This window comes from Rhincodon typus, chromosome 1 (assembly GCF_021869965.1).
Source record: "Rhincodon typus isolate 14 chromosome 1, sRhiTyp1.1, whole genome shotgun sequence".
NCBI classification, from domain to species: domain Eukaryota; kingdom Metazoa; phylum Chordata; class Chondrichthyes; order Orectolobiformes; family Rhincodontidae; genus Rhincodon; species Rhincodon typus.
In genome coordinates, this window is record NC_063332.1 from 164,160,642 (window position 1) to 164,172,988 (window position 12,347).

Consider the following 12,347-nt stretch of genomic DNA (forward strand, 5'->3'; position numbering starts at 1 on the left):
TCCCAAGCACCTGTCTCAATTTGCCCTGCCACTTTCAACACGTCCCAAGTCCCTCTCATTGCGCATCTCCTTTAGAAAATGCAACCTTTATTTTGAATTGCCTTTCCACATTTCTCCTACAAACAGCTATCAATTTTCACTTTGTTTTGAATGAAAGGACCAGTAGTTCTAACTGTAATTGTAATATGGTGTGAAGTGACTGTGCAACAACCCTAAAATTTACTAGTGCTACCACATTAGAGGACACAGCAACTGAAAGAGGGTGCCAGAGAATGTAGATGAGTTCACAGAGTAGAGAAAGGTCTATGCAGAGCAATGTAAAGTTGCATATATGAGGAGAAGGAAAGCCCACTGTCTGATGTCCTCCTGCTGAAGTTAAATGGGGGTCTGTTCAGTTATCAGGCCCTCCTAGTGGCTCAAATACATGTAAATGTAGCCTCGTTCAAGTAAGAGATCCTTTAGTTTGTTTGGATAGAGTCAAGCTCTATTGTTTGTTTCTTTGAAATGCTACCCTACAGAAGCAAACTGCATTTGTGACTATGTATATATATAAAGATTTTTAATGAATAAAGTATATTTTGAAATTTGAAAAAAAAACATATAGGGAGAAGGAATGCTGAAAGAAAGCCTACCTGAATCTAAAGATGCTTTGGGGTGGAGGTTGTGCCAAACTTTGTCACTTCTCTAAACTGTGAATATTAAAAACAGCTCAAAATCAAGTTTTAGTCTTCTTTTGGGCGTCCTGCGCCTAAAATAAGTGGGTGTATTTTTTTACCTCTACAAACCATAATTTAGTACCACGAATAACTGACATTTACAAATTCAAAATTACAGGACATTCAGCCACTATAATCTGCTGCTATGAGTGGAGTAACAACCCAATTTGAAACTCGACATAACATCTAAATTATTGTTTGAGCTGTATTGTCTCCCTATCTGTCTCGTTTTATTTTTGTGTTCCTCATCTTTGTTGACATATCGAGATTGTGCAGTGGTTTTCTAGTGCTTTTCACAAAAAGTGCCAATAGTTTTAGATGTCCTTACCCTAGAACTATGCAAGGATTCCAAAAGATGAACCTGAGTGTTTGATGTAAATTCCAATATTTACTTACAATGACATGTTTGATAGTGGCTACAGATCAATTGAGGAGGCTCTTTTTCTGATGGTCCTAATGGTCATAACTTTTTTTTTTCAAAAAAGCATGCAATCCAATTCTGCTACTGAGCTGTGTCACCAGCACGTCCGAGCAGGCGAGTGTAAATTGAGCAAATCGGCAGTGAATCACATGCTGAGTCATCATTTCCACTCTTTCCTCAGCAGTTGCCTGGAAGGGACTTGTGGTGACAATAAATCCAAGTGACTTTGACATTTCCCCACTGCTGTTGCGACATTGTTTGAGCTGTTTCGTTGATCATTTCGTTACATATTGCTCTTCGGTGAAATTGCTATCTCGAACAGCTGACAACCGGTCGGAACTGGTGGTACATGCACTTACTCTTTTGCAAGGAGATGCCAATGTGAACCGACAGTTCAACCACTCTGTAAATTCTCCTGCTTTGTTCCTTTGTTACATCACTGTCTTATGACCCATTGCACTCTCAATACCAAATTGATGGGTTGGGAGCCATTAACGTGTAGAAAGCTCCGTGAAGCACCTGGCAATATTCACATTCACCTTCAACTGGAGTTTAACAACACTGTCCTTCCACCCCACCCCAACCCTTAGAAAATAAACTAACACAATGGGTGGAATTTTTAACTTCCCCAAAATCCATCCAATTTGACAGAGTTAAAGTCAAGCCCAGGGTCAATGTGTTACTATATATTAAAAAATTCTACTCTGGGGAGTGGTTCTGGGCAAAATAATGCGCTAACAATCCATTAGGGGCTATAATGAATTAAAATGCAGTGACTGTTTGGGCCAACCATTGAAGCATTTCGTGATTGCAGCCCCAGAAGTGAGTTTCCAGCCTCAGTCCAGTTGGCTGGTGGGTTTGCTGAAGTTGCTCCTCTACATACATCACTTGAAGAAGAGTTCAGATACTACTACAGAAGGGACATCTGGCTGAGCAGTGAGAGATAGCAAGAACTGCCGATGCTGGAGTCTGAGACAACACTGTGTAGAGCTGGATGAACACAGCAGGCCAGGCAGCATCAAGAGGAGCAGGAAAGCTGACGTTTCCCCGTAAAGTGAAAGACCGGACCCCCGGGGTTGGGAAAGAGAGTGCGGTGGTGAGCACCGACCCTCTCTCCTAACCTTCATCCGCCACAAAGAAAAGCCCTCCGGGCAAGTAAATGACAGGAATTTGTATAGGAACTTCAAAGCTGCAGAATGAACATTGTAAACAGACACTGCGTTGAGTATTTACTGGAAAAGTCACGTAAAGAAGACTCCGCCTTGTTTTTCTTTGACATGAGGAGTTAGAGGATTAAAGTTCAAATCCGTCAGCATTCACTCCCTCTTCCAACACAATGGCAGTAGTGTGTACAAAATACAAGGTGCACCGTGGCAACTCGGGATCTTAGAGCGCACCTTCCCAACCTACGATTTCTACGACATAGAATGACATGGGCAGCAGGAAAATGGGAACGCCACCAGCTGCAAGTTCCCCTCAAAGCCACTCGCTACCATATATTGCTACTTCTTTAACGTCACTTGGTCAAAATCCTGAAATTCTCTTCCCAACAGTGCTGTTGGTGTAACACAGTGTGGAACTGGAGGAACACAGCAGGCGAGGCAGCATCAGAGGAGCAGGAAAGCTGACGTTTCGGGTCGGGACCCTTCTTCAGAAAAAGAGTCTGAAGAAGGGTCCCTACCCGAAATGTCAACTTTCCTATTCCTCTGATGTTGCCTGGCCTGCTGTGTTCATCCAGCTTCAAAACATATTATCTCTGACTCCAGCATCGGCAGCTCTTACTATCTCTGAGGATTGTTGGTGTATCTCCTTTCCTCACCCTGGATCTGTATGCACTTGATAGTGCAATCGTTTTTAATTTTGTGACAATTTTGCATTCAGTTGTCAGCTTCTCTTCCCAAACTTTATCAGGATGATATGATGTTATGTTTGGAATACCATCGACAGGAGCAGACTGGTCACTGGTTTTGCCATAAAAACTAGACAAGATGCTGAAACACGCGGTGGTGCATTGAAGCTTGGATAATAAAATAGATTTTGTTTATTCGTTACTAAATTAAAGAAGTGGATGTTTTTATTTCACTCTCCTGTTTTTTTCACAATCTCAGCTATGGGCTCCCTATGTGCAATTAGGCACTGACTGATCTTTATTAATACTTCTGTTGCAAAGGTCAGGGCATTCGATTATTTTTTTTAAAAATGCTTTAAAATGGCCATTTCCTTTCTCAAAGGAAATAATATTATGTTCATATCCCTTCCGGGAGTTAAGTTTTGTGCCTCTTCTAAGAAAAACTGAGGCTCGCTTCTGTTCTCAATTGCTGCACTATGCAGGCTTAATGAACCTTCTGTGTTATTTGCATGAAATGTCTCACCAGCTATACTTTTGTTGAAATAATCGGTTTATGTCTGCAGCGTAGCTGTCTGGAACAGGCTAATCTCAGTATTTTCTGTGTAATCTCCACTCTGAACAGTGTTTTAATTTTAAATGTTGTTCCACGCCTGTTCCATTAAGATGCTCCAGACAGGACGGAGGGGTCTGTGTTGGTTTGTGTGGGATGTGGGAGGAGAGTATGAGGAAGATTAACATCAAGAAATACAAACACATGAACATGATGCTAGGCAAAAGGAAGAGCAAAAAAAACACGCGTTTAGTAAATATTGATCTTAGGCCATGAGTCTGTTTGTGTATACGACAAGGAAGTACCTGCCTGCAATGTCTGGAGAAGGGTCCCGACCCGTAACGACAGCTTTCCTGCTCCTCTGATACTGCCTGGCCTGCTGTGTTCCTCCAGCTCCACATTGTGTTATCTCTTACTGCAGCATCGGCAGGTCTTGCTATCTCGGCCTGCAAGTGTGCTGTGTCTTCCTACTGAAAACTGAACCTTCAAACCGGTCCAGATAGTGGGCACATTGATTTCACTGAAAAAAACCCAAAAGAACTGCGGATGCTGTAAATCAGGAACAAAAACAAAGTTGCTGGAAAAGTTCAGCAGGTCTGGCAGCATCTGTGAAGGAGAAATCAGAGTTAACGTTTCGGGTCCGGTGACCCTCCCTCAGAACTGATAGTGGCTGGGAAAACGTCAGTTTATATGCAGAAAATAGGGAGGTGGGTGGGGTAGGGAGTAAACGATAGGATAGAGCCCAAAGAGAGAGAAAGACAGTTGGGCAGACAAAGGAGTTGTTAACGACCAGGCTGGGAGGGTGAGTAGTTGTTAATGGGGACTGTTAGTGACTAACAACAGGGGGTGTGTAATGGCAGACTATGTGGTAACAAAGCCTGGTGTGTGGGGTGGGGGGCTGGGACAGGGGAGAGTTTAGGCCCTAAAATTATTGGACTCAATATTGAGTCCGGAGGGCTGTAGAGTCCCCAAGCAGAAAATGAGGTGTTGTTCCTTCAGCTTGCATTGGGCTTCACTGGAACACTGTAGCAAGCCAGAGACGGAGATGTTGGCCAAGGAACAGGGTGGTGCATTGAAGTGGCAGGCAATGGGTAGTTCAGGGTCTTTTTTGCAAGTAGAACGTAGATGTTCTGCAAAGCGGTCGCCAAGTCTCTGCTTCGTTTCCCCAATGTAGAGGAGACCACATTGTGAGCAGCGAATGCAGTAGATTAGATTCTGGGAAGTGCAGGTGAAGTGTTGCTTCACCTGGAAGGTACGTTTGGGCCCTTGGATACTGGGGAGGGAGGAGGTAAATGGGCAGGTGTTGCACCTTCGCCGGTTACAGGGGAAGGTGCCGTAGGGCTGTGGGGAGGTGTTGGGGGTGAAGTGTCCCGGAGGGAACAGTCTCTGCGGAAGGCGGACAAGGGAGGGGAGGGGAATATGTGTCTGGTGGTGGCATCTTGCTGGAGGTGGTGGAAATGGCGTCTGATGATCTTCTGGATGTGAATGCTGGTGGGATGGTAGGTAAGAATAAGGGAAACCCTATCACCGTTGTGGAAGGGAAGAGAAGGAGTGAGGGCGGAAGTGCGGGAGATGGGTCGGACCTGGTTGAAGGCCCTGTTGACAACGGAGCTGTTGGGTCCTGGGAGGGAAATATGGGGAAGGGTTAAGAGGATAAATGAATGAAATGCTTTGTTGATTGTGGTTTTCTAAGCTTCTCCCAGCTCTGTATTGTTATGGATAATTTCAATAGATTTCAATGTTTTGTTTTTCTGCATTTTTTTTGTGAAGTGCCATATGTTAGTGTTGAGGACGCCCCCATACGTCCTTTACTTCTATTGCAGGTTTGAACTTATTTGAGTCAATGAACTCAGATTTTAAGGAGGAAGGATCTGAGCCAGGGTCAACAGACTTTGATTTCTCTTCACAGATGCTGCCAGACCTGCTGAGCTGTTCCAGCAACTTCTGTTTTTGTTTCTGATTTACAGCTTCCGCAGTTGTTTCAGTTTCAGATTTGAAATTATCTGCATTTTGATCAAATAATGTATTTTGTCACTGCCAGTTTTTCTCACTGTAACACTTAGTTGTGCATTATGTTTGAGATCATGTGATATTAGTATTTATTTTCTAATACAATTGCATGATATGCCTGTGTGCATTAATCTGTTTGCTGTTAACAGTTGTGTCTTCATTCTAACTGCAAAGAGAATGGGGTGGAGCTTGTGTGATAGTAAAACTGAGATTAAAGTCTGAACTAGACCGTGGTGACCAATTTTAAAAATAATTTTTCCCCCCGCCGTGAGCTTCAAATTGGTCTTCCATTTGTAATCTGGGATCCCAATTTTAAATATGCTTTTTAAAAAATCCAAACCACCTCCAGCTGTCCATGTGAGAACACAGTGACATCTTGTTATCTGAGACAATAAAAATGTCAAAGGAATGTGAGACTGTGTCCTGGGTTTTCATATGTTAACCTTGACCTACCCACCAGTCTTTGGGGTTAGCATGTTTATATCATGGTTAATATAGTCCATGAAATCCACTGATCATTTCTGATTAATTAAAATATTATCCATCTGCACTTGATACCTGCAATATATTTTAACTGCATTCCATTAACCTGCCAGCTTCTGAGTAGTTGCCTTATGAACATCTACCATGCTTTTTAAAAGTATTCATTCAGGGGATGTGGCCTTCACTGGCTAGGCCAGCCTTTATTCCTCATCTCATTGCTCATCCCCTCATCTAAGTTATTGGAGGTGCAAACTTTTAAGGGACCAATAACTCCTTTAAAACAGCAGAGGAATTTGTTTAATAAAATGCCAACACAAGATAAATTGTTGGAAGGTAGGCAGTAAAGAATTGGTGGATTGGCGGGGTGGGGGGAGGGCGGGAGCAGGGGGCAGGTCTGCTGTGCTGGAGGTTTCATTTGATTCCCAATTTCTTATACCTCTATAGAAGTTGCAAAATCTCAGATATTTTCTTTAAATGGTGAGGAGGAACTGGTGATGGAAATGCAAATTTGTGTGCATGTTTTAATAAGGACCCTGTCCAGTGTTGGGACTGACCGTTTCTTTGCTTAATCTCCTGGTAGGTGATTGTCTAAATACAGTTCCCTATGACGTGGAGAAGTATCTGACACATCTCTTGGCCTTGCAAGCCCCTGTCATCCTGAAAGAGCAATTCCAGCAAGACTTTAAAAACATTACAATTTCAGGTAATTTTAGTATTTTCAATTGTTTTTATGCAAAATCTGCAAGGTGCTGTCAACGTTGCGAAAAGACTGGTTTTTCTCACCATTTTCAAACTTGGTGTTGGGACCTTCTTTCTCCAAAGATTGAGTAGAACTTTTGCAATCTCAGTAACTGCATGCAGTGAGTAAAATTGATTGCAATGCTGAACAATGCACCATTATCATGAAATGGAGTGTGTGGCACAAGTGATCACAATGTGATCTGAAGTTGATGTTTTTTTAACTTGCAGAAAGATCTGTGGACATCTTGTACAGTTTTGCAAACTGCTCTGGGCTTCATTTAATCTTTGGTCTCAATGCCTTATTGAGGAAAAACCAAGCATGGGATAGCTCAAACGCCCAAAAGCTTCTGCAGTACTGTGCATTGAGAAAATATGACATGTCCTGGGAACTTGGCAATGGTAAGTTAATATTGATTTTTGTAAGAGAAAGGGAGTTGTAAATTATTAAAAATATTCACTTTGAAAAAGCTATAAAAAGTGTTTAGAAAGTCCATGTTCCAATGTATATTAGTTGCTTAGATAAAGAGATTAGGGTAATCTAACTATGATCGTAAAACTTTAGGTGGGATGTAAGCTGTGAGGAGGACACAATAAGAAGCTGCAACGAGCTAGAGACAGGTTAAGCACATGGACAACAAATTGGCAGATAGAGTGTAATGTGACTAAGTATGAATTTATTCACTTGGGTAACAAGACCAGGAAAGCAAAGGATTTTTCAAAAGATATGAAACTTCTAAATTTTGATGTTCAGAAGGTCTTAAGGTGTGAATGAGGAACACAGAGAGTTAGCATGCAAGAACCACAAACAATTAGAAAGTCAAATGACATGTTGGCCTTTAATACAAATGTTATAAAGTCTTGCTTAAATTTGGGAGGTGATAGCCATGTTGCTAGTAATAGTCACTAGACTATTAATCCAGAGGTTAGACCCTAGAACCATTGCTAAAGATTGGAGGGTAGCTAATGTAACTGCTGTACTTTAAAAATGGAAGTAGAGAGAAATCAGGGAATTATAAACCAGTGAGTCTGACATTGACAGCGGGGAGTGATGCTATAGTCCATTATCAAGGATTTTACAGCAGACCACTTAGAAAACAGTGGTAGAATCCGGCACAGTCAGTATGGATTTACAAAAGTGAAATCATGCTTCACAAATCTGTTGGAATTCTTCAAGGACATAACTAGTACAGTTGGTCAGGGGGAGCCAGTGGATGTGGTTTAGACGGTAGACCATAAGATATAGGAACAGAATTAAATCATTTGGCCCATCAAGCCTGCTCCACCGTTCACTCATAGCTGACATGTTTTCAACCCCATTTTGCTGCCTTCTCTCCAATCTCCTTACTAATCAAGAAACATCTATCTCTGTCTTAAATGCACTCAATGATTTGGCCTCCACAGCCCGTTGTGGTTGTGAGTTCCACAGATTCACCACCCTCTGGCTGAAGAAATTCCTTCTCATCTCAGTTCTAACAGGTTGTCCCTTCACTCTGAGGCTGTGCCCTCTGCTCCTAGTTTCTGCTACTAGTGGAAATATCTTCTCCAAGTCCACTCTACCCAGGTGTCTCAGTATTCTGAGAGTTTCAATGGGAATCACCCCTCATCCTTATAAATTGTAATGAGTACAGAACTAGCGTCCTCAAATGCTTCTCAAATGATAAGTGCTTCACCCCCCCGATCATTCTTGTAAAACTCCTCTAAACTCCCTCCAACTCCCTCCTCCATATCCTTCCTTAGATATGGAGCCCAAAAGTGCTCACAATATTCCTAGTGCAGTCCTACCAGTGCCTTATGCTGTCTCAGCAGTACATGTCTGCTCTCGGACTTTCAGAAGGCTTTTGCCAAAGTCCCACATAAAAGATTAATGTGTAAGATTAATGCAGGTGAGATTGGGAGTAATGTATTGAGATGGATAGAAAATTAGTTAGCAGATGAGAAACAAGAAGTAGGTCTTTTTCTGAATGGCAAGCTGCAATTAGTGGGTTACCACAGGGATCACAATATATGTTAATGATTTAGACGAGGGAACAAAACGTAATATCCCAAAATTTGCAGGTGATACAAACCTGGGTGGAAGGATGATCTGTGAAGAGGATGCAGAGATTTTGCAGTGTGATTTGGACAGGCTGAGTGAACCAGATGCAATATACTGTGGAAAATGTGAGGTTATCCACTTAGGTCGCCAAAGTAGGAAGGCAGATTATTATTTGAATAGCTGTAAATTGAGAGGAGAATGATCAACCAGACCTGGGTGTCATCATAAACCAATTGTGAAAGTAGACATACAGGTTCAGCAGGCAGTAAAGAAAACAAACTATATGTTGGCCTTCATTGCCAGAGGTTGTAAACAAGGATAACTTGTTTTTTTTCTGAAGAAGGGTCTAGGCCTGAAACATCAGCCTTCCTGCTCCTCTGATGCTGCTTGGCCTGCTGTGTTCATCCAGCTCTACACCCTGTTATCTCAGGTTCTCCAGCATCTGCAGTTCCTACTATTTCTGCAACAAAGGTTTACCAAGTTGATTCCTGAAATAGCAGAATTGACATATGAAGAGGGATTGAGTTGGTTAGGGTTGTAATCACTGGAGTTTAGAAGAATGGGGAGGGAATTCATTGAAACCTATAAAATTCTAACAGGTCTAGATAGGTTTGGTGCAGGATGTTCCGAATGATGGGGGAGTCCAGACCAGAGGCCATAGGTTAAGGATAAAGAGGAAATCTTTTAAGAAGGAGATATGGAGAAATTTCTTCACAGAGAGACTGGTGAGCCTGTGGAATTCCATACCACAGAAAGTGGTTTTAGACCAAAACAATATGTGTCTCCAACAAGATAGATATAGCTCTTGTGATTAAAGAGATCAAGGGATATGGAGGGAGGTCAGGATTTGGGTATAGATCTCGATGATCAATCATGATCATATTGAATGGTGAAGCAGGTTCGAATGGTCAAATGCTCCACTCCTGCTTCTATCTTCTACGTTTCTATGTCATGTTCTGGGGACCCAGGTTCAAATCCCACCATAGCAGATGGTGGAATCTGAGTGCAATAAATATATGGAATTTAGAGTCTAATGATGACCTTGAAACCATTGTCAGTTGTTGGGGGAAAACCCATGTGGTTCACTAATGTACTTTAGGAAAGGAAACTGTCATCCTTGTGTAGCCTGGCCTATGTGTGACTTCAGACCCACAGCAATGTACCCTCTGGGCAATTAGGGATGGTAAATAAATGTCAGCCTAGCCAGTAACACCCACATCCTGTGAATGAATAAAAAAGAATTGTCCAGGACTTGGTGAGATCACACCTATAATGAAACACAAAAAGTTAGCACTCAGGTACAGCAAGTAATTAGGAAGTCCTACTCCTAGTTATACGCATTTGCACAGTTTTTGTCTTCTTGTTTAACAAAGTTTAGAAGTTCAGAAAAATAGGAGATGATCTCATTAAAGCTTACAGGATTCTGAAGGGCAAACACTGAGAAGTTGTTTCCACTAAGTTTGTGGTCTAGAATATGTGGACATGATCTCAGAATAAAGGGTCAACTTACAATTTGGAATTCTCTAACCCAGAGGGTTGTTGAAGAAAATGACTAATACTCAAGCAGTAAAAAGTATGAATATCCAACCCAAATGTTTGATTCAACCCAGTTCTCACTTATGCTCTAGATTAGAGATGCTCCTGCTCCAATTGTTACCATTTCACATCAGCATGAGCTTCCTATGTACCACATAAACATTGACAAAAGTTGGAAATGGTCAGTAACTGGGGCCCTTTAGCTGAAACCTTGAATCTAATTCGTTCCGTGGAAATGGCCATATGACCAGGCTACATAAAAGGATGCAGAAGTCGAGGTGAACAATGTGCAACTTTGTCACTCTGTTCTTTCTTTATCTTGTTTTCACAGAGCCCAACAGTTTTAGAAAGAAAGCTCACATAAAAATTCACGGCTCTCAGCTTGGACAAGACTTTGAGCATTTGTATAATTTGCTGCACACCTTCAAGGTCTTCAACCACTCTGGACTCTATGGACCTGACATTGGACAGCCTGGAAAACGAGCGATAATCACCTTGCTGAAAGGGTGAGTTCTCAATCACTTTGGCAAATGTCTGTTCCAGAAGCAATGCCACCATGTCTCTAACCCATTAGTTACCAGAGGTTTTACGCACTAATAGTAAACTCCTCCTCCAATCAGTTGGTATGTCGAAAAGGAACCCCCATGGTAGGATCTCAAGATTTTTGCCTATTTGACTAATTTAGGGACCTTGGGATAAAGAATAGAAATAATTTACCCATGTACAATTTCACATTGTTGGAACGTACCAATGTTGATCATAGCAAAACAAATACTGATGTAGTGTTGTCACTGTTGTAATGTAGAGAAATGCAGAAATACGTCAGGTACAGCAGCAATATAACTAACCAAATAGCCTGAGTGATAAGTGTTTACAAATTCATTGAGAGAACTCCTCGGCTCTTCTTCAGATAGTACCTTGTGATCTTTTACATCCACCTGAGAGAGCAGATAGTTCTACCTGAAAATGAAGTTTAGGCCTATAAATTGACATAGGCAAAATGACTAATATGATTTTTTTTTCACATCATACCTGTTTGAGACTGGGTCTATTAATATAAGAATATAAGAAATAAGAGCAGGAGTTGGACAACTGGCCCCACAAGCCTTCTTCACCTTTCACTAAGATCATGGCTGATCTTTTCATGGACTCAGCTCCACTTACCCGCCCACTCACCACAACCCTCAATTCATTTACTGTTCAAAAATCTATCTTTGCCTTAAAAACATTCAACAAAGTAGTCTCAACTGCTTCACTGGGCAGGGAATTCCACAGATTCACAACCCTTTGGGTGAAGAAGTTCCTCCTCAACTCAGTCCTAAATCTGCTCCTCCTTATTTTGAGGCTTTGCCCCCTAGTTCTAGTTTCATCCACCAGTGGAAACAAAGTTCCTGCTCTATCTTATCTATTCCCTTCGTAATTTTATATGTTTCTATATGATCCCCCCTCATTCTTCTAAATTCCAATGAGTATAGTCCAGTCTACTCAATCTCTCCTCATAAGCCAACCCTTTTAATTCAGAATCAACCTAGTGAACCTCCTGTGCACCCCTCCAGTTCCAGTACATCCTTTCTTAAGTAAGGAAACCAAAATTGTACACAGTACTAATATACTTTAGAAATATTTGCAGCTGTAATGTTAGAACAGTTTCCACTAATGCAACAAAATAATTTACATTGTCTGATAACAAATCTCTATAACTCAAAAGGAGGCTGCAGTGTCAGTTTAGATTAATAATGCAATAATCCAAACCTCAGTGCCAAGCTGGGGAAAGGGTTAATTTATGTGTTCTTTCCTTGGCCCAGCAGTTTGAGTTTGAAATGGCCAGAAATTCTGAGCTTTTTTTTGTTATAAAGAGATCTTTTAATTAACAATATTTTCTATTATTTTACCCTTAGGTTTCTTAAAACTGGAGGGAATGTCCTCAGTGCAATCACCTGGCACCAGTAGGTAACCCTTTTATTTTGTACTGATGATGATAGGTTCTGTTGTATAAGGCAGTGGTT

At 41.5% G+C, this 12,347-nt stretch overlaps 2 protein-coding genes across 2 annotated transcripts in view; one reads left to right on the forward strand and one right to left on the reverse strand.

Annotated features, from left to right (window-relative positions):
- Positions 1-1,120, reverse strand: part of abraxas1 (abraxas 1, BRCA1 A complex subunit) — a 20,402-nt gene extending 19,282 nt beyond the window's left edge. Inside the window, exon 1 of the mRNA XM_048610675.1 lies at positions 1,113-1,120. Coding sequence (XP_048466632.1) covers positions 1,113-1,120 — 8 coding nt within the window. The remainder of the gene's footprint in view (positions 1-1,112) is intronic.
- Positions 1,121-1,202: 82 nt separating this feature from the next.
- Positions 1,203-12,347, forward strand: part of hpse (heparanase) — a 30,972-nt gene continuing 19,827 nt past the window's right edge. The window contains exons 1-5 of the mRNA XM_048610776.1: positions 1,203-1,251; positions 6,610-6,732; positions 6,999-7,169; positions 10,673-10,847; positions 12,240-12,287. Of these exons, the coding sequence (XP_048466733.1) occupies positions 1,203-1,251; positions 6,610-6,732; positions 6,999-7,169; positions 10,673-10,847; positions 12,240-12,287 (566 nt within the window). The remainder of the gene's footprint in view (positions 1,252-6,609; positions 6,733-6,998; positions 7,170-10,672; positions 10,848-12,239; positions 12,288-12,347) is intronic.